Here is a 25,078-nt window from a genome sequence, read left to right as displayed (position 1 = left end):
AGAAGCGGGGAAAATAAACATGGACAGTGAGGAGGAGGAAAAGAGAGCAGCAATCGCTAGAGAGAGTGAGAAAGGGGAAAGTCCTGTGAATACTCTACAGAGGAAGAAGAAATGGAGATTTGTTTGTACCTTTATTTCCCTGAGCCAACTCTGAACATAAAGTCAACTAATTGGAAGGACTGTTGTTGCTTTTAAAATCTCTCTATAATAATGCCTCTCTTTTTCCTTTCCTTTCCTAGATAAAAGCTCGTTCCCAGCTGCGGGTCTCTGGGCTCTTCCCTTCAGCCTACTGGTGTGGGCAGGCTCTGGTGGATATTCCACTGTACTTGATTCTTCTCTTCTCAATGTTTGGAATTATCTTTGCATTGAGTTACAAAATTTCTATGAGTGCCAGTGACGCTTTTGCCCTGGTAAATCTGATTATTTAGATCGCTGAAAAATAATTCACCCTTGAAAACAAGAGAGGGAAATCCAGAAGATAAAGTTTACCCCTCTCTCTCCACCAGGGAAGGGGAGCAATTAAACCAGTCAACTCCTGGCTTCAGAATTCATTTAAATTGTAATCCCTTGTGCCAGTTGGATCTTCAAGTGCCTGCACCCATAGGTCAGAGAAAGGCAAAGGGGCCATTTTTTTGCTGGGCATTCATTTGAAAAGATTCAAATTTGATCCATGGCAAAATTTTGCCATTTCTGCCAGCAAGAATTCTGAATTTGCCCCAGATGCAAAAAATGGATTTCTCACAATGAAATGAGATTCCTGTTTGTGAAAAAGGTCTTCTGTATTTCTCCTTGCTCTCTCCTCCCCACCTAGTAAAAAGAAAAATTCAAAATGAGCCTACAAGAGATTTCCCAACAAGTTCCTATTATGTATAAGTGTTCCCAGAATTGATGCCTCTAGGAGTTGTCGTCAGCATTGCAATTTCACTTCTAGGGAAACTGTCTAATTCTGTTTTAAGTTACGCCGGTGCAAACCCAGAGTAAGCTCACTGATTTTAGGGATGAAATTCTGGACACAACCAGGTCTGAGAGCAGAACTGTATGTAGGACAGCAGGTTTTTTCCCTAGCAATAATAATCAAGCAAGGAGGAACATAATACATCCCCAACAAGGAAATGGTCACAGGTTGCTTGTTAAACAGCCACACAGTCTAGCTCAGATGGGGCTATTACCCCACAGGTGCATAAATCTTTGTGCTGTGTTAGGATATAGATATTCAAACCTGTCTGGCCTATACTTTAAGAATTTAGGCGTATTCTTATCACTTAGCTAGTTATAGAGGTATAAAAGAGAGAATCAAAATCATTGTCTATCTGTGGAAGGGCCTTCTCTCACTGTGACAGTCTGAGGCCCTGTTTAGTCATATTGAAATAAGACAATCTGGGGCTGTTAGGAAGGTGATCCGATCAATCATCTCCAGAGAAAGGGAAGAGCCTAAAACATGTAAAAGGAAATTTATTTTGATAGTTTTGTGTCTGGTAAGAACTCGCTTATCAATAGACACAGCTGGAAAACCCTTATGTCTGTATCGATGCAGTTGTGAAATCCTCACTTCTGTATTGTTTTGTATGTTTATTTGCATGGTCTCTGTCTGGTTCTGTAATTGTTAAGCTCTCTAACATGCTGTTTGAGAGGAAAGAGGGTCTAGTGGTTAGAACACTAGCCTTGGAGATGGAAAACCTGCATTCAGTCCCCTGCTCTGCCACAGACATCCTTGTGATCTTGGGAAAGTCACTAAATCTCATTGTGCCTCAGTTCCCCATCTGTGCACTGGGGATAAGAGCTTTGCCCTGCCTCACAGGGGTGTGGTGAGGATAAATACGTTACAGACTGTGAAGTGCTTTGAGGTCTACTGATGAACAGGGCTATATAAGACCTAAGCATTTTTATTATTTGTTGCTCTATTTTTTTCTTCTTCACCGCATTGTGTCTGAGTTTCCCCTTCTGTAAAATGGAGATAATAAATCTTAGCCTCCTTATAAAAGTACTTTTCACTTAAATTGGAGGGTTTTTTTTATCCCTTGATCTTAGTATTATTGTCATTTAAATTGAACTAGAGTGCTGCAGTTTTATTTGTTCATACCAGTTCACTTACCCCTAATAAGAATTTTCCTCTCTATAGTTTACCTGTATTATTGGCTACGGAGCTTCGATGATTCTGTTCGTGTATGTAATTGCCTTCACATTTCGAAAGCGATGCAACAGCTGTGATTTTTGGTCTTTTATCCTCATAGCGGTAAGCAAATGGCTAGATTATGTACAGCATGCTATAAAGTTTACGAAACTGTATTTCAACTTTTGAGCGTTCAGATGATGATACAAGTGGAAACACCCTGTGCAGCTCCAGGAAGTAGAAAATGACAGTCATCTTATAACAGAAACAGCTCTGTACCTTTAACTATGATGCATTATTCACATCATTTTCTTCTTTAATATCCTCTCCAATCCTTTCTCTTTTGCTACAGAAGTTTGAAGTGGTTTGTGGTCCCCTACCCAGAATTCCCAACGCTCTCTCGCTCCACATTTTTTGTGGTTGAAAACAGATTTTTTCCCCCTCCAATATTTTGCACAGGGCGAAATCTCATAAGCAAAATCTTTGTTTGTTTGTGTTTTTTCAAATGGAAATACAAAGTATTCAGCGGCGGCTCCAGGCACCAGCGCTCCAAGCGCGTGCCTGGGGCAGCAAGCCGCGAGGGGCGCCCCGCCGGTCCCTGCGAGGGCGGCAGTCAGGCAGCCTTTGGCGGCTTGCCTGCAGGAGGTCCCTGGTCCAGCGGCTTCGGTGGCGGGTACGCCGAAACCACGAGACCGGCGGACCTCCTGCAGGCAAGCCACCGAAGGCCACCTGCCTGCCGTGCTTGGGGCGGCACAAAAGCTAGAGCCGCCCCTGAAAGTATTGTTCTTGTGACTTGCCTTTGTCTGTTAGAAAATCTTAGTCTGGATCTTGTAAACCACAATCTAAATAACAGCAACAAAAATTCCCTCCCTCCCCCCCCCCCCCCGAGGTGGTCTTGGGGAAACTGTACCACTCTGGATCCAAACTTAGTATTTCAGAGGCTGGGCGATGCCTCATAAACAAATTTCTTGCCCTGAATAGTGCTGGTTCAAAATTCTCCGCTTAAACTGCTTTTTGATGGAAAGTTGGTGATTTGGTGTGTGAAAAGTGTCTGCTTGACAGAGAAAACTTCTATTTTTTGTAGCAGAAAGTGACAGACATTTTATAACAGAGACAGTTTTATACCTTGAACTAAACCTGAAAATCAAAAACCTTTGGTTAAAACCTGAAATATTTTGATTCTGAAATGCTGCTACAGTGCCTTATACTTCCATTCTCCTCATGGTCCCGGCTCCCTGGTCAGACTTCAGCTTCTATGATGCACCGTGGCCACATGAGCCACCTCCCCTGGACAAGAGGGGAGACCATGGTGTATGAGGGGAGATGTAGTCTGACCAGGGAGCCCAATCTATGGAAGAGAATGGGAGCATGAGGCACCTGAACTACGACTCCCAGGGGGTATTTCAGAATCAGAATATTTCAGTTTATTTGCTGAAAACTTGAAACTTTCCCCAGAGAGGAAGAAAAAATAATTCTGACCAGATCTAGTCTTGAGACATCCTTCTATGTTGGTCGGCAGATTACTGAGTTGTAGCTGAATACACTTCAACTACATTGGTGCCTCTTGCAACCTAAATAAACTTTCCAGAGACACCCTTTTAAGGATTTTGTGTACTGCCAAGGCTAGACATGAGGTGCAAAGGCCCTAGAGAAGATCTTTGGTTTGTACGTCCTGCAGTTCTGAATCTAAAAAGGTTCAAACATTACGTCATTGTCATTTTTCTACATGGTTGGGAAAAGGATCCCTGAGAGATGTTGTTGTTTACAGATATCTGCATATTCACTCTGAACTCTCTAAAAGCCTCATGGTAAAAATAAATAATAAAAAATCAACAAGCTAAGATGTTCACGATCACCAAGCTAATTATGCGGCAACTTAATGGAAGGTTCTTTCCAGGTATTTTATCTACCAGAATATGCCAAAGTATGTAGTGCTGCCAACACTCTTGATTTTATTGGAAGTTTCATAATATTTGGTGTGTTTTCTTAAAGTCCCAGCTGCTGGAGTCATGTGATCACGTGAGACTCTGTTTTAATTCAAAATAAAAGTAAATGTGTAACGCTCACTGTTGTGGAGAAAAGGTTGAAGTGTGGCGTGCGCACGCGCACACACACACACAGCTCAAAAAAACCAGAAGCAAATAAAAAGAATCCAATTTTTAAAAAGTTCTTGATTATTTTTTAGGACCTGATTGGCAGTACGGCTTCTGACCGATAATAGGTGCTGGGGGTAAAAACCAAGGACACTCTAGAGGGCAATGGAGTGACAGAAATGTTCCTTTCTCCCAAATGCCGACTCTAACTCATTGTCCTGACTCCTTCCCATCAACCTTTCTCATATTTGTGTTTTGTATTCAGTATTCATCATCTAATAAGTAAGTTGTGCGATATTCACCATATAACCCAAAATGCAGTGTCATCCAATTCTTGGCCACAGTGAGCAAAGATTGCTTTTTCTTTATCTAGTATGAGTTACCTTCTTGCTTCTTTTTAGGTAATGCTGGTTATCTTCATTATTAATGCCATCACGTGGATCACTTCCAGCGAAGCAATTCTCCATTATTTCTTCTCCATTTTGATTCCTGTGTATCCATTAATAGGTGTTGTGATCAGGTCTCTGAAGGTAAACTATTGTACTATGTCACGAAGAAATTAGATGCGTAACTGGCTATGCTTTTTGGAAAAACAAAACAAACCTCATGGTTTTTCAGTGGGAAGCGGGCAGTAACACCCTGGCAAAGAGCTTTGTGGTTTCTCTAAGGCAGAGGTTCTCAAACTGGGACCCGCGAGCTCCATTCAGGTGGTCCGCGGATAGTTCCCTCTAAGGTTCATACCTGGGCAGCCGCACGTGAGAGAATGAAGGGCCACCCACCTAATTAGTGAAGCTGCACAGGCGTGGCTCCGCTAATTAGGTGCCTGGACCCTGGAGAAGACGCACATGTAAGGTGAAGTGGTGGCCTTGGGGGGAATAGAGGGTAGGTGGGGAGGGAGTAGTGGGGTGAGAAGAGGGAGTGGGGGGATTTGCAATGTGTAGGGCTGCGGTGGCCAGAGAAAGAGGTGACTTTCCCCAGCTCCAGGGCTGCGGCTGCCAGGGAGAGATGGCCCCCTTTCCCAGCCCCAGCTCTGTGGCTGCTGTGGTGGGGGAGATACTCCCCTCCTTCCCAGCCCCAGCTCTGTGGCTGCTGTGGTGGGGGAGATACTCCCCTCCTTCCCAGCCCCAGCTCTGTGGCTGCTGTGGTGGGGGAGATGCTCCCTTCCTTCCCAGCCCCAGCTCGGGGGCTGCTGTGGTGAGGGAGAGAGGGAGAGACCCCCCTCTCCCCCCGCTTCTTCCTAGCCAAGCTCGGTGGCTGCCGTGGCAGGGGAGACCCCCCCTCCTTCCCAGCCCCAGCGCAGGGGCTGCCACAGTGGAGGACAGAGGGCACATCCATTGCATTAGAAAGGTAAGACTACTGATATTAAAATACGAGTTGTGTGCTTTTATTTGAAGAACAAAAAAGCGTTAATTATTATTAAGGGTTTTTTTTGATATAGCGCTTTTATCCAAAGTGCTTTACAATAGTTCGCTAACGGTACAAACAACATTTGGAAAGATCACTAAGTGGTCCCGCCGACACCCTCAGCAATTTTCAAGTGGTCCACAAAAAAATAAGTTTGAGAACCACTGCTCTTAGGGGTTGGATTTTGAAAAGTGTCCTGTGCAATCCCCATGATAAGGCTCTCCTCTTCTTCCCGCTTCTCCCCATAGGTGCTAGGGAGATAAAATTCTTGCATCTGACAGAGCTATTAGTCCTGGAAAGAAGAGTCTGATGATACTTGTATTTGGGGGTGTAACTATTTCCCGAATAGTATTCGGACACCCAGATTCCAACATCTATATTTGCCCTTCCCTACTGTGAGGATTTTGAGTGAAATGACAGAAATGTTCACATAGTTCTGAAATATTTACTGACGTGTGTTTTCATTCTTCTAAAACTAGATAGTATTATATTAAAGTTTTACAGGATTTCTACTGAATGTATTTTTTCTATCCACAGATTTTTATAGATGAGGATTTCAGTTCTATTGGCAATCAGAGAGACATATTCATATCTGTCGTTGCAGTAAGAAACAATTTGAATCTTGCATTATTATTTTGCAGAGGACACACATTCTAATGTGGTGACTATATATTGCATTTGTATAATTCCCCGCAGCTAGCAAAACGTACATAATGTGACAGATGTTTCATGGTCATCTCTGTTGGACTGAGATGGAGAGTTTTCCAATGTAGCCTAATGCTCATTGGCAGGAGAAGTTAGTCCATAAACCCAGGACCTCGTCTGTCACCTTATTAGAGAAGGCTGGATTGATTGAGGCTTTTTACCTATGAGAAAGTGGGACAAGAATATCAGACTCATTCCAGACAGAGTAGAACTTAGACTGGATTTGAGGAGGCAGTTGAGAGACTGCTGGCTAGCACCCAATTACTCAGAAATAATAATACTGCTCACCTGAAACAGGCTAGGAAAACAAAGTAAGCCCCAGATCATGCAGTGAGCTCAGCCTTACCTTTCCCAATTGTGCTTATGCATTAAAATGTGATTTCTCGACTAGTGTAATCTGTTGTCATTTTATGCATTAGTATTAGTTAATACAAATATGAACTTCTTACACAATTTTACATGCTGTATGCTCCAACAGAGTTGATAAAATTCAACCCAAGTCTGAAGACTAAGTCTCAATGGACTAGATTCTTATTACCATTTACTACATTTCCCCCCATATATTTTGCTCCATTATTACCACCAGTTGTGCTCCAGTGGTGGTAGCAATGGTGAGAAAGCTAGTGGAGACAAGGTGCCAGTGATTACTAACATTTTACCCCCATGTTGTCTCGGCCTGCTCTGAGTTGAGTTCAATGGTATGGCGGCTAAAACACTGGCAACTGACCTATGCCAGTTCCACCACCATTACTACCAGTAATGGGAAGCATTGGGGGTGGGGAACCTAGGAAAGCACAGCTAAATAACAGGAAGATCATACTTCAATATGGACTATTAAAGCTGAAACATTTTCATTTAATTGTTCTTTAGATCATATCAGAGGTAGCCTTAAAGTTGGGGCGCTGCCAGCCCAAGGGCAAGAGGGTTTTATTTTGGCATTTATGCATGAAATACATTAAGATTTGGGAGATGCTCAGATTCTGTGCAAGTGGGGCCAGAGAAGTACCTGTGATGGATCCCTAAGAGGAATAAAGAGGTGAAGCAGATCAGGGTGCCAGAGTGAGCAATATGGAATAAATACCCACCTAGATTAGATAACAGGCAGACACAGGGAGAACTGAATTAAACTCGTCTTTCGTCTCTCACATTAGAATCCTAATAAAGTGAACCTAACATTAACCTAAAGTTAAATTAACATTAAATAACCAGTTAGCAGCTCAGGAGGTAACTAGTACATGAGGAGAAGCCAATCCCTCTTTTAAGGCACTTTACCTAAACTGTAATTAAAATGTATCAGATACAATGTTGCTATTTTCATTCATACAACATTGACTATTTCTTCTTTTTTTTTCAGCCTTACCTCCACTGTGTAGTTTTCATTTTTCTTCTTCGATGGCTGGAGGTGAAATACGGAAGAGCGGTTATGAGAGAGGATCCGATTTTTAGGTTTGTGTCCACACGTGCCCTTGCATGTGCACATGTGTGCCCCCACACTCGGGCTTTTCTTGACAATACATTTTTCCACAGAAAAAGTTGATATTTTCAATTTTTCACAAAACATTTTGATATTTTTAAAAATCCATGCATAGTTTCCATAGGGTTCCATGTGATACATTCCCTCCTCCCAAGTATTCTTACTAGAGAAAAAAAGGAAATTACATACAACACTCAATGTTGTTATTAATTTGTATTGTCGTGCCTACAAGTCACAGTAATGGACCATGACCCCATTGTACTAGGCACAATACAAACACAAAACAAAAAGATAGTCCCTGCCCCAAAGAGAAGTTGGGGGTAAGTTTGCAAAGCCACACGTTCAAAGGTTAGGAAAATCCAGTGAATAGATTGCGGGTGCACTTTGATACTGTCTTTATCTACAGGATCGTGTACTATTTGTTCTTAACAAACCCTGCCTCATTCAGGGCACAGAATGGACAGTGAATAAGGCAAAGGACTGTAAGAAGAGAGAGGTTGTTCTCTTATATTTCAGCCATTGGTCTGGGACACACGAGTGCTGGGTTTTATTCCTGGCTTCTCCACAGACATACTATATGATTGATGTTGGGCAAGGCTATCATAATCCATATGCAACAAGAGGGCTGAATTAAGTTCGTATGGGCAGCCTTAATTCTGGTATTTCTTAACTTTTTGTGTGCTTGACTTTTTAAAATAGCAAATAATAAAAAGCAGAAGTGTTGAACCAAACAGCCATTCGGTCTTGCTGTACTCATAATACATCAGTTGTGAACTAGGACAAAGGATATATTGCTGAGTTTGACTCCTTTGATTGGTAGAATTCCCCCGAGGAAAGAGATCAACCATCAAAATCCTGAAGAACCAGAAGAAGAAGATGAAGATGTGCAAGCTGAAAGGGCAAAGGTTAGGGAAGCAATAGCTTCTGAAAATCAGGAAGAGGTAAAATTTCAAGTTGTCCTTTTCTGTCTGTCTCTTTACTCTTCCTATTGGTAAATTACCCCCTGGGGAACAAATAGTAAACATCAATATGGAAATCCAATGTTTCTCCCCTTATATTTTTCTACTTTCCAACTGGAATTAACAGATCTCATCAGACCTGAGAATACAACTTTTAAATAGAATGTAATTCTCTTTTGTTCTCAGGCAATCTAAAATGAATGATCTTTGAAATAAGGATTGTGACCTCTTCTCTTTCAACGTCAAACACTTTTTTTTGGAGTTGAGCTAATAATTAATAATACATAATAGCTAAGCGGTATGGGCAGGAAAGATGGCCCATGGAAAGGGCATTAGCCTGGGACACAGAAACCAGTTCAGTTTCCTGTTGTGACACAGACTGACCTTAACCAAGTCACTTAGTCTCTCTGGGCCACAGCTCCATAACCGTAAAATGGAGATAATAATATTTTCCTATAAAACAGTAAAGAGGTGTTGTGTGTAGAGTATGAGGCACATGGATACTATGGTAACGGGAGCCATATAGTTACCTAAAATAGTAAAAAGCTATATGGGATTAACATGACTGTCTAGTAGATTTCACCACTGTTGAACTTTTATCTCACCTCTTAGCAATGAAAATTCAACACATTTCAGCAGCAACAAAATATTCAAAGAAAATGTTCTGAATAAAACCTGTATACAGCAACCACATGCAACAGGGAGAACTGGACTGTCTTTTATAGTGGGAGGGATTTGATCTTTATAAATTCTTTCTCATTTCCCTCCTTCCCCAGAAACCAATTATCATTGTCAACGATCTGCGCAAGGAATATAAAGACAAGAAAGCCAGCTCGGTTTTTAAGAAAAGGAAGAAAGCGGCCACTAAAAATGTCTCTTTTTGTGTTAAAAAAGGTTAGAACCCAGGAGTATTTTACTATAGTTATTTTGATGATTGTCTGATTTGAAGATTACATGTGTAGACCACTCACTCACTGGAACGTCTCAGTTCTAGACAGCCCTCATGGAATTTTTAATGAATGTTATTTGATCACAGGTATGAGCAAAAGGTTTCTCTTTTGTTTGTTTGTTTGTTTGTTTTTTCATGGTGAATATGCCTGATGTTCTGTTAGGAAGGGCGAGTCTTACTAAAAATTGATGTATATTCATTCTAGGAGAGGTATTCGGACTACTAGGACCCAATGGAGCTGGTAAAAGCACAACTATCAATATGATTACTGGAGAGACAACACTGACTGCTGGGCAGGTAGGTGAAACGGGTTAGACTTTAAAACCCACTGCTAATCCTAAACAATACATTAAGGGAAACAAAGGGTACTACCACAACTGCAGCAGGGTAGGGGGTGACTTGCAGTTCGTGTAAACATACCCGCACTAGCTGTACTCTAGCAAGCTTGTGAAAAATAGCAGTGAGAACAACATGTTGCATACTTCAGCACAGGCTGCCCAAACAAGTATGTACCTGGGGGAGGAAAGCGGGTGTCCATCGGGGTTGTGCAGTGTACACTGAAGTCCACTTCTATTTCTAGCCTGAGTACAGTTAGTGGGGGTGCATTTCCACAAGCTGCAGGTCACACCCAGGCTGTGATGTAGCTGTGCCCAAAAGGATGTTTGGAATCCAGCCCATAGCCTAGCACGTCATGCTCTGAAAATCGTTCATGAAAATGATCATCAGTCGTTGTGATTGACATAAGAACATGTCACTTGCAATAAGCGAACAAAACAACATGAACACTATTTATGTAGCCCAACCAACGCCAGGACACTTGAAATGAAAGCAGGCACTCCATCCATACCCCCTATTATATTTGCCTCAAAATAAATTAAAAGTAAATAATTTCAGGAATGAATCTTGAACTTTCGCTAATGCCGGAAATGGTCTTTAGTCTTTTTATTGGCATTTCTCGTGGGCCATTCGTATTACAGTACCTAGAGCAAACATCTACTGCTGTAGACCCTGTCGAGCAGGAAAATGACCTACTATGCAAGGGCCAGCTCTACAACCTGTACTCAGTGAAACTACTCAGATAAGCAAAGGTTGCAGATCAGTAATTCTCCCTTGTCAGCTCTCTGAAATGGTCCATCTGGATTATCACTACAAGTTTTTTTTCTCTTGCTGATAATAACTCATCTTAATTAATTAGCCTCTTAGAATTTGTATGGCTACTTCCACCTTTTCATGTTCAGTGTGCATATATATCTCCTTACTATATTTTCCATTCTATGCATCTGAAGAAGTGGGCTGTAGCCCACAAAAGCTTATCCTCAAATAGTCTCTAAGGTGCCACAAGTACTCCTGTTCTTTTTGCGGATACAGACTAACACGGCTGCTACTCTGAAACCTGTCATAACCGTCCTGTAATTTTAACCCTACACATTTATTGATCACAAGATTACACACGTGCAGAATAACAGATTTTGTTCAGGTGCTGACAAAGGGGAAAGGTGCCACTGCCTCTCAACTGCAAGAGAACCCAACTGGCTTTCTAGGCCACTGCCCTCAGGAGAACCCTCTCTGGCCAAACCTTACTGTGCAACAACATCTGGAGGTTTATGCAGCTGTGAAAGGGCTGAGGAAAGAAGACGCTGTTGTTACTATCAAACGGTATGTAGTAAAACAAATAAAGTTTTCAGTTCGTGTTTCATATCTCAGAATTATAAAGCAGAGAAAAAGTAGAATTTTGCTGAAAGTAGAATTTCGCTTCACAGTCAAACTGCCCAAATGTCTTCCTCTGGTGATTTAGCCAAGAAACTAAGCCATCCAGATTTTCTCATTTAGAATGAGTTAGAATTAAAATTAGTGTGTGTTAAATGCTGGATGTATCTGTGTCTAAACTTTAGATGGAAATGTCTGGTGCTAAAATGTGAAATTAGGGGGATAATCAATGATGTACTGTCCACTCTAGGCAAGATGGAGAGGGTTTATAATTGTTATTAATACAACTAATAATATAATTCTTATGATTAAGAGAGAGATTCTATCCTATTAGGAACAGCTTGTTTAAAAAACTTCTCTTGTTTAGTTTCTGATGATTTTGTTGCTTAAAATAAAAAATTAGCAGACTTTCCAGAAAAATTTTGGACAGGGTAGCATGCTGAAACAGAAGGATTCTTGAGATTATGAAAAGACTTCAGAACGTGAGTTTTGGAAAGATGTGCACTCTTCGATGGGTCAGCTTCATTGCGTGAAAATACACAGTCAGATAAGTTTATGGGCATCTCAGAAAACTCAAATACAGTGACTGCAGCATCTATTTTTTTCAGCACCATAGTATAGATCCACAAGAATTTTCCTGTGGAAGGGGGAAGTAAGCATTGTCTGGGGTTACACATGCCTTTTGCTTAGGAGAAGAGAATAAATGCAAAAAAAAAAACAAGTCGTTTTGCAGAAAGAAAGCAACGCACTTCCAAAACAAATCATCTTCAGTTGGTACCATCAGGAAAAGAACTAAGAAGAATGCTAAAACCGAGTGGCCAAAGCTTCACCAGAAGTGATGGAAAAAGGGGAAATGGACACCTCCTTTACCAGTGGGGGCAGAGCATTGTCACTCAGAGGAGCTGTCAGGGAAGGGCAAACCTCGGGGGGTTCTGCTGAAAAGCCCAAATAAAAGGGTATTGCTGGTTGCAGAGGGGACATCAAGGAGATGTGTGTCCCAAGCAAATTCCATCAGGAGTCCCTACTGAGAAATGAAAACTAACCTCTCCTCTCAGAACCCCTGTACTCTCTGTGGAAGAGACTTCCTCCCAGGGCCCAGCCGCTCCCACAAATGGGGAGGAACCGAGCCCACTCTTTCCATTGTGCTGTCAGTCTCAGGTAAAAGTCTTGAGTTGGGGAAAAAACAAATGTTCATTTTACTTCCTTTCTTTCTCCTTCCTCACAGGATAGCAAAGGCTCTGGAACTTCAGGATCATGTCAAGAAAGTGACTAGAAAATTGTCTGCTGGGGTAACTAGAAAGGTGAGTGTTTGCGTTTTTCTTGGCGCAAACCCTGGGACGAATTTTGCTCCTTGTTCCCCAGTGTTGTATCTGGAATAATTCCACTAAGCTAGTGGAGTCCTTTTCACATTTGCATTGATATAAATGAGAGCAGAATCCAACCCTTCATGTTCTAAAATGTTTTGTTTCAAATATACAGTAGTAAAATCTCCGTTTGGGTGTAAACCTATTGAAGTTATGGCTGGTAAATTATCTCCAGAAAATAGCTGACATATTTCTGAAATGTCCATAGTGTGAATGAAAAATGTCATTGGTAAATAGAGGGTCTAGTTCTGTTTCCAGTTACGTAGATGAGATTCTCGTTGCTTCCCCTGAGACGGTGGGGCCCCAGCATGCATTGTGTGCTGTCTCACTTCAAAGGGAGTTACGTCCATGTCACATAGTACAGAATATTGCACAGTATGTTTCTCAGATTGTTCAGCTCCTTTAAATCACAAGCATATATGTGTGTGGAGGGAGGAAATGAAGTCTAAGCACTGAGCTTTCGAAGGTTGACATATTTTTGGTTTGCTCTGAATTAGAGGATTTCAGAGTCCCGCATAGAAATGAATTTTATGCATCATTTTTTAAAGAAAATGAGTTACTTGCTCTCACTTACACGTGGGCACCACCACTGGCTTGAGTGAAGTAGGCCAGGAAGACAGAACTTAGCTCCCAATGTCTATTCTTCATTTTAGGTGTGTTTTGCACTGAGCATGCTGGGTAATCCGACAGTTCTGCTTCTGGACGAACCATCAACTGGAATGGACCCTAAAGGGCAAAGTCGCATGTGGTGAGTAATGCCCTGAACCAATTATTAGGCCTGTTTTTAACATCAGAACTAAATCAAAACAGCATAATAAAAAGTCGAGGGCCAAGACTTTCGAGATGGGAGTTAGGCTTCTAAATCCACAATTAAGCACCTAAAAAGAGACCTGATTTTGAGCATGTCTACACTGGCACTAGAAGGGGGGAGGGATAGCTCAGTGGTTTGAGCATTGGCCTGCTAAACCCAGGGTTGTGAGTTCAATCCTTGAGGGGGCCACTTGGAGATCTGGGGCAAAAATCAGTACTTGGTCCTGCTAGTGAAGGCAGGGGGCTGGACTCAATGACCTTTCAAGGTCCCTTCCAGTTCTAGGAGATGGGATATCTCCATTAATTATTATTATTATTAAAGCAAGTACAAAAAAGAAGAACTTAACAGCCCCTCCCCACTAAATCAGCACTGTAGCAAATCTTATTTCAGAGCAGTCCTTCAATGGAGTTTGGTCAAATGGGAAGTTCAAAGTACAAAGTAGACATCAATGTAAGGTTGTTATGAGGTTTTAAATACATTTCCATTGTCATTTTGAGGGGGAAATACAATAGAAAAACTTGTTTGGCTCTTCCTCTGAAGTAATTTTTGTCTTTCTTTTCAGGAAAGCAATTCGGGCTGCACTGAAAAACAAAGAGCAAGGAGCCATCCTAACAACCCATTACATGGAGGAGGCTGAGGCAGTGTGTGATCGAGTGGCCATCATGGTGTGTGGAAAGCTCCGGTAGGCTGTAACATAGATCAGTTCAATAGCAAGATGGACACTATAGAAGTTCTGAGGGAACAGGTAGATGTTATGGAGCCAACCTCATTCATTACACCCACCAGGATGTAAATTCTCACAGAGTATTTCCTGGAGGCGCCCACTTACCCCGCCCCCCAACATGCTATAAAAACAACAGGGGGGTAGAGAATATTTACCGGAGCTCTGCTTTGGACAACTCCGGCTGAATTTAATCCCTGACATTCACTAAGAGGAGAGGGTCATGGAAGCAAGTCTCTTCGTCCATTACTAAGTATTTCCCACTGTGTTGCTTTCTTTGTCTCCAGGTGCATTGGTGCTGTTCAGTACCTGAAAAGCAAGTTTGGCAAAGGTTACTTACTGGAAATTAAAGTGAAGGACCCAGCACAGGTTGATAGCCTCCATATGGAGATTCTGAGGATCTTCCCACATGCAGATCGTCAGGAAAGGTAACTACAAAATACATCAGGGTCCTGAACCCCTGAAGAGTTACTTAGTATATCATTCCCACTACTGCAGTTTGGCAGCAAACGTCACAGCCTGAACAAAGATCTCTAGTTGGGAGAGATTAACGGGTTACAGTCCCTAGCTGGCAAGCTGATTAGAGACTGTCATTGTGTCTGGGCCATGCAATAAGATATGGAAGCTTCTTGTACTTTCTCCTTCCCTTCTGGCCCCCACACATGAGCCAGACACAGTTTGACTCAAAGTGGTGTCTACGAGCTAGACACAGGACAATGGATGCAATTTCTTTTCTCCCTCAGGGTTTCCTCTTTGCTGGTTTACAAGATACCAATGCAAGAAGCACTGCCTCTGTCCCAGACTTTCTCCAAACTAGAGGCAGGTAAGAGAGAAACTATCAGCAAAAGGTTAGGCTCACTCGAAAAGGACTTGTAAAGTCGAAACATATTTTTTTAACTGTCTCTTCATTTCTCCACAGCCAAACGAACCTTCGGCCTCGAGGAGTACAGCTTTTCTTTGAACACTTTGGAACAGGCATGGGATTTCAAAGTTATACACAGGACTCCAGGCCTATTGTAAAGGAATATGCAGGGGCAGTTTGCATGTGCTGCGAAGCTTCCGAGGGAATAAAGAAGGCAGCACAGCACAATTATCAAACTTTGGAAGGGAAAAAAAAAGGACGTTTATTGGAGAAAGATCCCTTTTCAAGCTTCTAAAGGGAATAATTATAGCAGTGAGGGTCAGATGGCGGCCCAGCTTGCAGAACCATGAGGGGAGTAAAAGGGCAGATGTTGTGTTCCTGTTCCCCTGCACTGGTATCCACATCATGGGTAGCTGCATAATGGGCAAAGCAGCCTCCGCTCCCGCTAAGGACTGGGCAGCACAACTATGGTGCACTAAGGGACAGCAGATATAAGGCTGGTGCAGGGGTACCTCAACCTCCTGGAGCAGGGAGAAGCAGGCAGACAGATCATGACTGAGCCACAATCTGCTTTGCGAGCTGCTCAATGCACAGGGCATGAGGCAAAGCCATAACTCACTCCCGTGTGAGTGAATTAAAAGGGCAAACACCCCGCTGTGAAACCTTGCCTTGCAGTGTCTGTAGGGCATCCTGGTGTGAACAGCCCCCATAAAGAGCCATCATTACATTCCAACTTCAAAGACTTTGGCTGGAAATCTGTTTACAGAAACATACACAGAAGTGAATCAAAATAAATATACAGTCTTAGAGAGGACGATGGTCTTTTCCAAGTGTTGCTCCTGACCTTTGGTGAGCTGGTGAACAGGAAATTAGAGAGCACTTGCTGCTGCCCTGAAGAGAGCTGTATCAGCAGAAAACCTGTTCTCTGCAACGGCAGCTCCAGGCACCAGCGCCCCAAGCAAGTGCCTGGGGCGGCAAGCTACGGGGGGCACCCTGCTGGTTCCTTGTGAGGGCGGCAGGCAGGCCGCCTTCGGTGGGAGGTCTGCCAGTCCCGCGGATTCAGCGGCAATTCGGTGGCAGGTACACCAAAGCCACAAGACCGGCGGACCTCCCGCCGAATCCGCAGGACCGGGGACCTCCCGCAGGCACACCGCCGAAGGCAGCCTGCCTGCCGTGCTTGGGGCGGCAAAAAAACTAGAGCCGCCCCTGGTTCTCTGTGGTGTTCATCTTTGGGGCAATTGCAAACCCATGTGTTGCCTTCATAAAAATAGTAACAAATGTTTAATGTATTTGTTATCAGTGTCAGCAAATAACCAGACTTTTGTTGTCATCCATTTCAGGTGTTCTTAGAACTCTCCCGTGAGCAAGAAATGGATAATTTTGATATGGCTTTGGAAGGAACTTTCGAGTGGGAAAGACTTCAGCAGGAAGACTTTTAAAATGTTCCATTATATTTTAATCAGTATTAATGTGTATGATTTAATAATGCACATATTTACTATCATTGCCACACACTTATCAGCACAATAAAAATTCAGGCCTGGAGCTTTGCAGCTTCTGTACTTTGCACAAGAGAATCATTTTTTAAATTAGCCCCTCTTTTGAGAAAAGAATATTTTTAGAGGTGGAGGCATTGGGGTACTCAAGGTGAATTGCTCTACATACAATCGGTGTTAGAGGAAGTACAGGCCTGCAGTTGTGAAACAAGTCAGTGAACTTGACATATGGGATGGGTTGGTTGATATGGATGTGGAAGCATGCTTTGAAGTGAACAGTTAACTAAATACGGATATGCCTTTTTAGCCAGAGTTTTGTTCTGTAGTTAAAATAAATCTTCAGTCTCCGCCATCCGAATGAGACTCTGGGTCAGATCTTCAGCTCATGCAAAGCAGGATAGAGCTGTCAATGGAGCGGTGCCCATGTATTCTGCCTGCCTCGTTTACAGATGTTATATAAACCGCGCAGTGAGTGTATAGTGCTTTACGTGTTCATGGTGTAACACAAACAGTCCAACTTTGAACTTGGAAGTAACCGTTTGGTAGGAGTGCTGCAGCACAAGTGTGAATGGGGATGACGTGTGCATTTGAGCAAGGATAGTCAGGAAGCATAATCCAACTCCTCGCACTCCCAAGCCCTTTGCGTGCTCCCTTAGTCTGAAGAGAGCAGGGTAGGAATGAGGGCTAACGCATCACAAACCCCCTAAGAGGTAAGGATTAGCTCTATGGAGGTTAATGAGGCAAAGAAAGACTAAGTGACTTGGCCAAGGTCACAGGGTGAGTTAGTGGCGGAGCAGTGACTGGCGCTCAAGTTCCTGTCTCCATTCCTGTGCACTTTCCTCTGAAGGGAAGTGAATAACTGAGAAACACCATCATCTAGTGCACAGAAAGAAGTCAGTTTATATACAGTGCATCTGTTTTCTTTCTATCTCTAATTATAAAATCTATGGTCATTTATTATGTTTGTCTCATTAGAGGAGAAGTCTGTATGAAGTTGAGCCTTCAGTCATAGGTGGGTGACTTCAAACACATGGCAGTTTAGTCAGTGGAGTAACTAGAAATGATTTAGCGTCTACAAGAAGATACTTGTACTCTGCTTACAATATCACTATCACGAGTCAAACCTGATGCTTATTGGAGTCTGAACTAGCATCATATAGGTAGGAAATGTCAAGTTTATTTAATGGGAATAATTTATTAGTGCCCACTTGTTCATTTGCAACAGTTACAGGTATGTAGCAGCCTGCAGATTTAAATGGCTTTTCTTACCACTCTGTGTGTTGAAACATAAAGAAAAGATGCCAAAACACCTTATAAAATTCATCCTTTTCCCTAAGTGTTTAAGATAATTTGCTGCATAAATCATCCCAGAACCATCCACCCCTGACGTTGACTCTGTTGTGTACTACTCTGTTTGCTCTGTTATATAACAATGTATTTTATCAGCTTGTGCTGTTAGATAGGGTGTGGTGACTCTTCGCTGTTCAGTGCGTTTACAATTGTACAGCCCTGCATACCTGTACAGCTTGGTGAGAATTCTATTCAATACTTCATTATCTTTAAATGTAGAAAGTCATTTAGGCCCAGATTTTTAAGAGCGTTTAGGTATTTCAGCACTTAGCACTGCAGCACCTAACTAATTTAGGAGCCCATCAGGGGTTTGAAGTTCCTCTGTGCCTAAGTTCCTTCTGAAAATGAGATTTAGGCCCTGAAATTAGTTAAGCGTTGCAACGCTGAGTACTGCAACATCAAAATACCTTTAAAAATCTGGGCTTTAAGTTCTACCTTGTGGAAGCGCTACAGTTCAGACAGTTGGGGCACTTCCCCCAACTCAGAAAAAGGAGAAGATAAAATTATGTTTTAATGCTTTCCAAAAACACACTTCTCAGTTTGGAAGTAAACAAGGCATTTTACCCCATAAAGCGGGTTTCTCAGTGCAGTAGCGCCTCCTCGTGGTCAGATGTGGTGTAGCGGCTGTCTCCCCATATGGTGCCCCCTGCCCATGGTAGCTCCATCACAGCATTGGTTTCTCTTCTCACAACTTGGCCCTGTGGGCAAGTCATACTTTAGTCCACCCCTTCTGGGGTAGCAGAACCAAGCTATCATCCAATGACCTTACAGCAGGTCTTTCCTCCATGTCTCTGGGCTCCATGTTCCTTACATCAGTGGTTCTCAAACTTGGGCTGCCACTTGTTCAGGGAAAGCCCCTAGCTGGCTGGACCGGTATGCTTACCTGCCGCGTCCGCGGGTTCGGCCGATCGCGGCTCCCACTGGCCGCGGTTCGCCGCTCCAGGCCAATGGGGGCTGCAGGAAGCGGCGCGGGCAGAGGGACATGCTGGCCGCCCTTCCCGCAGCCCCCATTGGCCTGGAGCAGCGAACTGCGGTCAGTGGGAGCCGCGATCGGCCAAACCTGCGGACGCGGCAGGTAAACAGCCCGGCCAGCCAGGGGCTTTCCCTCAACAAGCGGCGGCTCAAGTTTGAGAACCACTGCCTTACATCTCTTACCTCAGGAGCTGGTAGGGAAACCCAAGCCAGTCCTCTACTCTGAGTTCCAGTCCATGGACCCTGTAGCTGGCAGCCAAGTTGGCTGCCTCCCTAGACCACTTCCTACCTCTTCTATCCCTCAGAGAGCGACTACAGCCTGTTTCCCTCAGCCCCTTTGCTACAAACTTCCTGGCTTCATAATCACCACCCAGCCCCTCCTCAGCTAGGCTTCATTCAATTAAGCTTGGCTTTCTCTCTCTCTCAGGTGTTGCCAGGTATGCTATTTGGCCTCTCAGGCCCACATTAACCACTTCAAGGCCTATGTGGGATACACACCCCTAGTTGCCAGGCCTGAAGACTCAACCTGTGCTGTGAAAGTCAAGCTGTGCTCTTTCTGGCTGATCTTCAGAAAAGGACCTGGAGATTACAGGGGACAAGAAGCTGGAGATGAGTCAGCAGTGTGCCCTTGTTGCCAAAAAGGCCAACAGCATATTAGGCTGTATTAGTAGGAACATTGCCAGCAGATCGAGGGAAGTGATTATTCCCCTCTATTCGGCACTGGTGAGGCCACACCTGGAGTATCGCCTCCAGTTTTGGTCCCCCCACTACAGAAAGGATGTGGACAAATTGGAGCAAGTCCAGCGGAGGACAACAAAAGTGATTGGGGGCTGGGGCACATGACTTACGAGGAGAGGCTGAGGGAACTGGGGTTATTTAGTCTGCAGAAGAGAAGAGTGAGGGGGGATTTGATAGCAGCCTTCAACTACCCGAAGGGGGGTTCCAAAGAGGATGGAGCTCGGCTGCTCTCAGTGGTGGCAGATGACAGAACAAGGAGCAATGGTCTCACATTGCAGTGGGGGAGGTCTAGGTTGGATATTAGGAAACACTGTTTCACGAGGAGGGTGGTGAAGCCCTGGAATTGATTCCCTAGGGAGGTGGTGGAATCTTCTTCCTTAGAGGTTTTTAAGGCCTGGCTTGACAAAGCTGTAGCCCAGTGGGGAAGCTTACCTGTATTATATTCGTTGCTTTGTTCTTCTGCTTTATTATATTTAGTAGTAATGCAAGGAACCTACAGGCTTTTATCCTGTAAGATTTGGCTTTAGTAGATAGTATGAGGCTTGAGGCCTATAATCTCTGGTATATATAAACATAAGTAATTTATAAGTAACAGGGAACTGAAAGTAGCAAGCAAGAGGGGAATTTTGTCCTGGATACTGACATCAGCCACCCACAGAACATAGCTGACACCAGCATCTGGAAGGTTCCGGACCGCAAAGGTGCCATAACAACAAAGTGATGTGTATGCTAATAGGGTAACATCATACATATACTAACCTATAGAAAATGGACACCTTAAGGTGAGGAAATACAAATAAGGGCCTCTATTGAATATGCATTGGATATGGCAGCGTCAGCGAAACCTACTATAAAAGTAACATCCCAGGGGCAACAGAAGGTTGGAGAGATGTAGACCTTGGGAGGGGCCAGAATGATGGCCACCGGGGAGGATGAGGACGATGACGATGATGAGAAAGATAATGATTAAGTATGTAAGATAATGGTTAAGTAAGTTAAGCAAGATAAGGGTGTAAGTATGGACGTCCAAATGTACTTTCTGTATTATCTCTATCTGCCTTGTTAAGTTTAAGTGTGTGTATAATCTTTGCTGGAAAATTAATAAATTATATATTTGTAAATATATATAGAGAGAGTTCCTATGGTGTGAGTGTTGCACCTGTACACATTGGGATTCCCAAATTATATGATAATTTTACAGTAATCTTACTTGGGACACGAACCTGTTAATCCTCAAATTACAATTATATATACCCAACTTTGGGTCAAGCTACTAAGCCCTGGCTGGGATGATTTAGTTGGGGATTGGTCCTGCTTTGAGCAGGAGGTTGGACTAGATGACCTCCTGAGGTCCCTTCCAGCCCTGATATTCTATGATTCTATGACAAAGATTCCACAGGCCACGTTCTGCAAACCCCACTGTCGTCTTATTTTGCCCTTGGTTATACTTGCGTGCAACACCACTGGGCAGTTAATCCAACCACATCCTCAATTATTTCAGTGGGTTCCTCTTTCAGGAGTGCTGTGCAGATGGTGTGGAAGGATCGTGGCTTAAATCACCAAACCCGTTGTTGCTATCTGAGGAAGAATAGGACCCATCTCACTTGCACCTAGCTGTGTTGGCTCTGCTATGCTAACAGGAGTGTTAAAATGAATTTTTGTCTCTATGGCGGCTTGAGCAACTGAAAAATTGAATAACTGGAAGAAACAATGAAAAATGGCTAACTTTATGGAATAATAGCTGCAAAAATCCTATCGAGCCAGCCATGCTTGTCCTTAAAGGGAACAGCTGTGACTCTGAAGAGACATCGGGCAAAACTGTTGAGTTAGTTTTCTGGTGCATATTAGTACAACCTGACTTGAGCCACAGATACCGTTAGCTGGTCCAGTCGCAGATGTGCACCTTGGGGACTTACTGACCTCTGACCTCAGGGGAGACAGGAATGGACATAGGTGATTGGTTGAGTACAACTCTCTTGAGAACCATAGAGATTGTTCTCTCTCCACAAACAGTACCACAGAAGATATAATAAGGATCAGAGTGGGCAAGGATAGCCTCTGAAAAAGGAGGACGTCCCTGGCAGAGGGACATTGGAGGGGGGAAGGGGCATGGCTGGGGCATTCCTATAGCCCAAGATAATCCTGGAGGCCACAATAACTTATTGGAGCAGTTGCCAACTAAGTGCAAGCTAGGACAATTTTCCAGATGGCTCTAACCTATGCCAGGGACAGGTACAGCCCCCAGAAGCCCTCAGTTTGGAGCAGGAGCAAAGGGGGCATAAAGGCACCTCTTCACTCACCCTCCTGAGTTCCTTTACTGAACTCAGCTCTGGCCCAGGGATGAATTTAACCCTAAATAGTCCCCTCCACCACAACAAGGCTTTCTATTTGCATAGGGCCCAATCCTGCAAGCTTCTGAGTTCTGTCAAACACCACTGAGTTCAGCGGGAGATGAGGTCACTAAGCATTCCCAAAGAAGTGCTCAGCCTCTCACAGGCTCAAGCTCATATTGACTCGTTGCTGTCTCAGACCAGATTTTTGGACTTTGACCTTTGTCCATCTTTCATTTAAGCTGAAAGGTGCAGAGGCAAAGTTCTAAGAAACTTTTGACTGTAACTTTCTTGGGACTGCTGTCTCTTGCTAAGTTTGTTTGTGGTATTCTGAGCATAACTGCAGTTCTGAGAACTGGTAGTAAGCGAAGGGGAGGGAGAAAACAATTGAGAAATACGGGGGAAATGGTCACATGAACAGAGCGTTTTGGCAGCATGACAGTGAAAAGGACACTGTTTCCTTTCAGTGACTATTCTGAATAACTAGCTTATCCAGCTGGCATCAAAACCACTGTGCAGAGAAACAAGGAGAGTGGTTCACTATCTTCGCAGCCTTTTCCAAGTGTCCCAGGTTCCTTCTTCCTCGCAGGCTTTTGTGAAGGTGAGTTTATTTCTGCCTGTTCTGATTCTCTGCTGTCTGAGCCCCTGTCGTTCTATTAGTGCTCTTCCCTCTCTACAGTCTTTCGTGTTTACTGACGCTGCAAATGATTTTGCTCAGGCATGTCTTGTTTGATGTACAGCAGGTTGGGAAATTTTTGACCAAAGGGTTTTTCATCAGAAAATGGCAGTTTGTTGAAACTGGAACTTTTCCTGGGAGTGTACCAGTGTTGACTAAAACTTTTGTTGGGAAAGGGTCCGTGGGTCCAGGATGGAATTTCTGGGCAAAACCAGAGAGAATTGCACACCAGACCAGCCAATAGTCTGGTGGTTAGGGATTCACATGAGAGACCCAGGTTCCAGTACTAGCCCTGATGAAGAGTTATACAAAGTAGAATAGCATCAACAGGAAAGTTTAAGAGAGACCCACCCCAGAATAGCCACTGTCCTGGTGGTCAGGACAGTCACTGGGATGTCAGAGAATGGTCAAGTAGGTATCATAGACTATCAAGATTAGAAGGGACCTCAGGAGGTTATCTAGTCCAACCCCCTGTTCAAAGCAGGACCCATCCCCAGACAGATTTTTGCCCCAGATCCCTAAATGGCCCCTCAAGGATTGAACTCATAACCCTGGGTTTAACAGGCTCATGCTCCCCTGGGAGCTATCCCTCCCCCCAGGTACTTGAACCTGGGTCTCCCACCTCCCTGTGGCTATTTGGGGGTGGGTGGGCTCTCTTTTTTCATGAAAAGCTTTGAAAGGTCTTGGTTTCTTCCTGAGTCAAAACAGGAAAAAAAATTAAATTCTGAAAAGTTTTGCTGGACAAGACAATTGTTAACCTGACCAAGTCTAGTTTAAAGTTCTGCTGGGAGCCTGACATTAGCAGATGGCTCCTCTCAGGACTCCGTTCTGATTCTGGAAGCTGGGTTTCCCTGATCAGCTGGTGGTGCTTCGAAGTGTTGAGTGAGGCCAAGCAACACTATTGTTTGATGGAATATTAGACTTTCAGCTCAACAATTTTTCCACAAAAACTTCACAAACGGCAGTCTGCAGAAAAGGTCAACTTTGTGTTAAACTCTCAAATATCGAAAAATTTTAATTTGGATATGCCACTGTGGTGCTTTCTGAGCGTTGAAGTTTGGGTGTCTCATGTCCCCGTTTTCCTCTCTGAAGTGGGTTCCCCAACTGGACTAACATCTCCCATGATGCACCTGGGCCAGGAATTCCCACAAAGCACCATCACAGCTCGCCACAAGGAGGGCCTATAGTGCATCGTTAAGATTGCTGATGTTGATTTTTCACTGCAAACTTGAAACTTTTTAGGGAGGTGAGGGGGGCAGTGCAAATTTCCAACCAGCTCTAGTGCTGAGTACCTTCTGAGGTATGCTAAATTCAGTGGAAGTGAAAGGTGCTTGGTGTTACGCTCATGGTCTGGTCCTAATAAAAACAGACAAGCATCCTTGTCAGCCACACCCCCTGCCTGTGGCTGATAGGTACCTCCCGCCTGTCCACCAAAACCACAGCCTCTTCTGTGAGAGGTCCCCTTTAGTATGTTCCTTTTTCACCAAGAACCCAAGATGAGTCAGTTTTCAGATACCTTGTTTTATGAGGATGGTTTCCTCTTCCCAGGTCCAGAACAACATTCCAATGCCACAACTGGCCTAATGGAAGCAAGATTTTATTAAGGCTAGAGAGAGAGAGAGAGATTCATATTATAAACAAACTAAGTTGTTTATAAGTCGTAACTAGTCTGAAAATTCACAACACACAACTTAGCTAGGTTCACTTTAGTTGCCTTTTGATTTCTTTGACATGGCTAGATGATCGGAGCAGATAGGTACCCCGAATGAAGATGTTTACAGAGCTATCCTCGCTGTTTCATGTGTATTACAGTTATTCATTTTAATGTCCTTTGTCCTGGATAAATGAGCTTAGGGGGTTCCCTAGACCCAGATCTTGAAAGGTATTTAGGCTCCATTGGAAATGAATGGAAGTTAGGAACCTAAATACCTTTGAGGATCTGGGTCCTAGTCACTTATATGATGCAAAGGTTTATTGGAACTTACAGCCACATCATAGTAGGCTTTCAGCCCAACGTGTGCATCTTCCATCTGCTCTGGGCGTTTGTCTTAAAGGAAGGTGGTAGTAATTCTAAAGCATTTAACTCATGTAAAGAGATAGAGGGTGTGTTTTCGCTTTATCATGAATTTTACTCCATATTAATTATAAATGATGGGCACATTCCCAATAATCGCTCTCAAGCCCTTAACAGCAAATAGCAGATCAATGTACTGACTCTCCCATACATACATTTAAAAAAAAAAGACAATCCACTAAGTAGTCTTGTTTCATGTAAGCGTTTGGCATTACAGCTGAAAATAAGATGAGTTAAAGCCTGCCACCAGGAGGAAAGGGGATATGAGTTTCCCTTTATGAGA

At 43.5% G+C, this 25,078-nt stretch overlaps 1 protein-coding gene across 1 annotated transcript in view; it reads left to right on the top strand.

Moving 5' to 3' along the window:
- LOC117887073 overlaps positions 1-25,078 on the top strand; it is a 124,177-nt gene that overhangs the window by 43,877 nt on the left and 55,222 nt on the right. The window contains exons 24-40 of the mRNA XM_034789314.1: positions 240-410; positions 2,120-2,233; positions 4,605-4,733; positions 6,145-6,210; positions 7,667-7,758; positions 8,607-8,727; positions 9,522-9,639; positions 9,900-9,991; positions 11,172-11,350; positions 12,627-12,702; positions 13,419-13,513; positions 14,139-14,258; positions 14,585-14,725; positions 15,041-15,120; positions 15,217-15,272; positions 16,500-16,596; positions 22,533-22,646. Coding sequence (XP_034645205.1) covers positions 240-410; positions 2,120-2,233; positions 4,605-4,733; positions 6,145-6,210; positions 7,667-7,758; positions 8,607-8,727; positions 9,522-9,639; positions 9,900-9,991; positions 11,172-11,350; positions 12,627-12,702; positions 13,419-13,513; positions 14,139-14,258; positions 14,585-14,725; positions 15,041-15,120; positions 15,217-15,272; positions 16,500-16,596; positions 22,533-22,646 — 1,861 coding nt within the window. The remainder of the gene's footprint in view (positions 1-239; positions 411-2,119; positions 2,234-4,604; positions 4,734-6,144; positions 6,211-7,666; positions 7,759-8,606; positions 8,728-9,521; positions 9,640-9,899; positions 9,992-11,171; positions 11,351-12,626; positions 12,703-13,418; positions 13,514-14,138; positions 14,259-14,584; positions 14,726-15,040; positions 15,121-15,216; positions 15,273-16,499; positions 16,597-22,532; positions 22,647-25,078) is intronic.

The sequence above is a fragment of the Trachemys scripta genome, chromosome 14 (genome assembly GCF_013100865.1).
Source record: "Trachemys scripta elegans isolate TJP31775 chromosome 14, CAS_Tse_1.0, whole genome shotgun sequence".
In the NCBI taxonomy this organism is placed as follows: domain Eukaryota; kingdom Metazoa; phylum Chordata; order Testudines; family Emydidae; genus Trachemys; species Trachemys scripta.
The sequence above is the reverse complement of the archived record's forward strand: the minus strand, read 5'-3'. Positions and strand labels throughout refer to the sequence as shown.